The sequence below is a fragment of the Parus major genome, unplaced genomic scaffold (genome assembly GCF_001522545.3).
Source record: "Parus major isolate Abel unplaced genomic scaffold, Parus_major1.1 Scaffold592, whole genome shotgun sequence".
NCBI classification, from domain to species: Eukaryota; Metazoa; Chordata; class Aves; order Passeriformes; family Paridae; genus Parus; species Parus major.
Window position 1 is genome coordinate 2611 of NW_015379480.1, and position 1143 is coordinate 3753.

Genomic DNA, 1143 nt, shown 5'->3' on the forward strand with positions numbered 1-1143 from the left:
GAGCTGCGCAAGGTCAGTGCCGGGTTTGGGGGGATGTTTGGGGGGGTCTTTCCCACCTGAACCCCGATTTTGGCAGGTGCTGGCGGCGTCTGACGGGGGGAGGGGGAGCCCCTGAAATTATAAATAAGTTCAGTCCCTCCCCCCCCACCCCAAAAACTGAGAGAAAAAGTTAAAAAAAAAAAAAAAAAAGGAATAAAAAAGTGCACTCTTGGTAAGGGCGGTCCCGGTCGTTCTTGGGGGGAGGGGTGGGGCGGGGCTGGCCGCCATGTTGGGTGTGGCAGGGCGGGGTCCTCACGTGGGGTCGCCATGTTGGGCGTGGCAGGGCGGGGTCCTCACGTGGGGTCGCCATGTTGGGTGTGGCGGGGCGGGGTCCTCACGTGGGGTCGCCATGTTGGGCGTGGCACGGTGGCGATAAAGGGGGGGGAGGGGTCGGGGACCCCGTTTTGGGGGTGCGGCACGAGGGGATGGTCCCCGCCATGTTGGGTGTGGCTGTGGCTGTGTGCGCCGCCATGTTGGGTGCGGCGAGTGAGGGAAGCTGCTCACGTCATTTCCCTCCGCGCCGGAAGTGACGCCACTGAGCAGCGCCAGGGACCCGCAGCAGCGTGGGCGCCGCAGCCATGACCCGGTCCCGTGAGTTCGGGGAGGCACCGAGAGGGCCCGCGGGGGTCGTGGGGACCCCCCGAGCTCACCCCGCCCCTCCCTGCAGGCCGACAGGTGGAGGCGTCGCGGAAGAAGCGCGTCCAGGTGCGGCCCCGGGGGAGGGAGGGCAGCGGGCGGGTTTGGGGGTGCAGCCGCTGCCCCCCCCGGTGTGTCACCCCCGGTGTGTCACCCCCGGTGTGTGACATCCCCGTTGTCCCCAGGCCCGGCGCGCCCGCGGGGGGATCAAGAAGGACCCGGGGGTGCCGCAGCTCGGCCGCTTCGCCGCCTTCGTGCGGCAACAGAGCAAGAACCGGCAGGGACGGGTACGGAACCGGGGGGGCTTGGGGACCCCCCTCAAGGGGAAACTCGGGGGGTTTGGGGGGTCTGATCCCTGGGGTTTGGGGGTTAAACCCGGGGGGGTTTGGGGGGTCTGATCCAGGAGGGGTTTGAGGGTTAAACCCGGGGGGGTTTGGGGGTCTCATCCCCGGGGATTTTGGGGGTCTG

The 1143-nt window shown here is 68.1% G+C and overlaps 1 protein-coding gene across 1 annotated transcript in view; it reads left to right on the plus strand.

Annotated features, from left to right (window-relative positions):
- The first annotated feature begins 519 nt into the window (after positions 1-519).
- The window catches only part of LOC107199342 (guanine nucleotide-binding protein-like 3-like protein), an 11066-nt gene continuing 10442 nt past the window's right edge, over positions 520-1143 (plus strand). The window contains exons 1-3 of the mRNA XM_033511758.1: positions 520-630; positions 707-744; positions 861-962. Coding sequence (XP_033367649.1) covers positions 618-630; positions 707-744; positions 861-962 — 153 coding nt within the window. The 5' untranslated portion in view covers positions 520-617. The remainder of the gene's footprint in view (positions 631-706; positions 745-860; positions 963-1143) is intronic.